The 1,808-nt window shown below is 34.8% G+C and overlaps 1 protein-coding gene across 1 annotated transcript; it reads left to right on the forward strand.

The window, feature by feature from the left end:
• The first annotated feature begins 222 nt into the window (after window positions 1–222).
• LOC113380455 (lectizyme-like) lies at window positions 223–1,413 on the forward strand. Its single transcript, XM_026619694.1, has 6 exons — window positions 223–274; window positions 386–573; window positions 649–768; window positions 836–985; window positions 1,044–1,211; window positions 1,297–1,413. Exons 1-6 carry the CDS (start codon window positions 223–225, stop codon window positions 1,411–1,413), a joined length of 795 nt encoding a protein of 264 aa, XP_026475479.1.
• Window positions 1,414–1,808: the final 395 nt, after the last annotated feature.

The following is a 1,808-nucleotide window of genomic DNA, read 5'->3' on the forward strand; positions in this document are numbered from 1 at the left end:
ATATATATATATATATATATATATATATACTAAACTATTCCCCGGTTACATTTGAGTTAGGACTATAGTCAAAACATAAGACGGTCCAGACGGAGGTCAGTATCTAATCGTTCGTCTGGTGAAGATACGATCTCACCCATCAAACAGAAGTCGCACGATTCATTTTATTATAAATACCGCGTTTTCAATGAAAACAATTCATATCACAGCAAGATTTAAAAAATGAAAATTATATTAGCTATTTTATTAGTGGCAGCGGTTACAGCTGCTCCAGGTAAGAAAACCTAAGCTGACAATTGTTTATTTTTAAAATTGTAGCTATGAAATATTTATTCATTCCCAGTTTTAATTTTAAATTAAAAAAAGCGAATAATTAACTTTTCAGACGAGGACATAATCGGTTTTCCTGACGGTTTTCCGAGAGTTGTCGGCGGCCACACCGCGGATCCACATCAATTCCCGTGGCAAGTGTCCTTGCAGATGTTTGGCAGCCACTTTTGCGGTGGGATCATATACAATTCCAAATGGGTGATAACCGCAGGACATTGCATCATGGGTATAAATGGATTTGAGGTATGTTGTAAGCTCAGTTATTGAAGCAAGTAATGCAATAACAAGTGCCAAGAATATGCTGAATTCTTCTCTTAGGCGGTAGCAGGAAAACATGATCTGTCCAAGACCGAGTCGACTGAACAACGTTCTGCCTTCAAGAGAACTTTTGTGCACAAATCGTACGGAGGTAGCGTCGGTCCTTATGATATTGCAGTGGTAGGTAAAAAATATATTTGTTTTAAAAATAAGATTTTATTATTTATAAATATGATTATTTTTTTAGATTGAAGTGGATCCACCATTTAAATTCAATGAAGCCGTGCAGGCTGTAAACTTACCTTTAAAAGATGAACCTCATTCAGGGCAGGTGACTTTATCCGGTTGGGGATCTACCTCGACCACTATTTTTCCCACATATCCAAATCTTTTGCAGGTAATGAGTTGGTATCTATTAGATTGTGCACTATAACCAATATACGATTTGTTGTTAGGCCGTGAACAAACCAATTGTGTCTTACGCCGAGTGCGAAAAGGTTTTGGGAGGCCCCGGAGCATCTCCGCTTCATCCCTTGAATATTTGCACCGGACCCTTAACCGGCGGAGTCAGTGCATGCTCCGGAGACTCCGGCGGACCCCTGGTGCAATACAACGGAAATGAGGTAATCTCTCTAAAACTTCAGAATGATTATAAATGTTCAATCATTTTGGTTTTTCTGTGTGCTAATTTAAGAGTTATCATTACAGACTACTCTGTTGGGTATTGTGTCCTGGGGTTACATCCCGTGCGGATCTTTGAACAAACCGTCAGTTTATACTAGAGTTTCTGGGTACTTGAACTGGATTAAGGAGAACACTAAATAATAATATTCTTTGATGTCACTTAGATATTTTTTTATTTGTGAATAAGTTTTTCTAAAATTAATAAAAATGTAAAAATTGAATAAAAAGCTTTTATTTTGGTATCACTAAATGTATTTGTAAGTATGTGGTACTTTAGTTTATTTTACTTCATTTTCATTGGCATCTAGTTACATTTAGCCTTCTACATAATATACAAATTAACTTATCAGTAGAAAAGTAGCATATTTTATTTTGTTTAATTGACACTAAAATAAATAAAAAGCAAAATTACTTTTTATTTATTTAATTAATATTAATTTAAATCTTTCGACTCATTTTTTATAACTGAAATAAACTACATTCTAAATTTAGGTGTTCAGTTGTTACTAACGCAAAACCCTAATTGCAAATTTCGG

The sequence above is a fragment of the Ctenocephalides felis genome, unplaced genomic scaffold (genome assembly GCF_003426905.1).
Source record: "Ctenocephalides felis isolate EL2017-DRISC unplaced genomic scaffold, ASM342690v1 CF-g0.4_SCAFFOLD_02154, whole genome shotgun sequence".
Classification (NCBI taxonomy): Eukaryota; Metazoa; Arthropoda; class Insecta; order Siphonaptera; family Pulicidae; genus Ctenocephalides; species Ctenocephalides felis.

Bases quoted from the DNA above. Each gene is read 5' to 3' on its own strand.
- LOC113380455 (XM_026619694.1), top strand. From the start codon at position 223: ATGAAAATTATATTAGCTATTTTATTAGTGGCAGCGGTTACAGCTGCT. The intron at 275-385 runs GTAAGAAAACCT...TTAACTTTTCAG, and splicing joins AGCGGTTACAGCTGCTCCAG to ACGAGGACATAATCGGTTTT. The intron at 986-1,043 runs GTAATGAGTTGG...ATTTGTTGTTAG, and splicing joins CATATCCAAATCTTTTGCAG to GCCGTGAACAAACCAATTGT.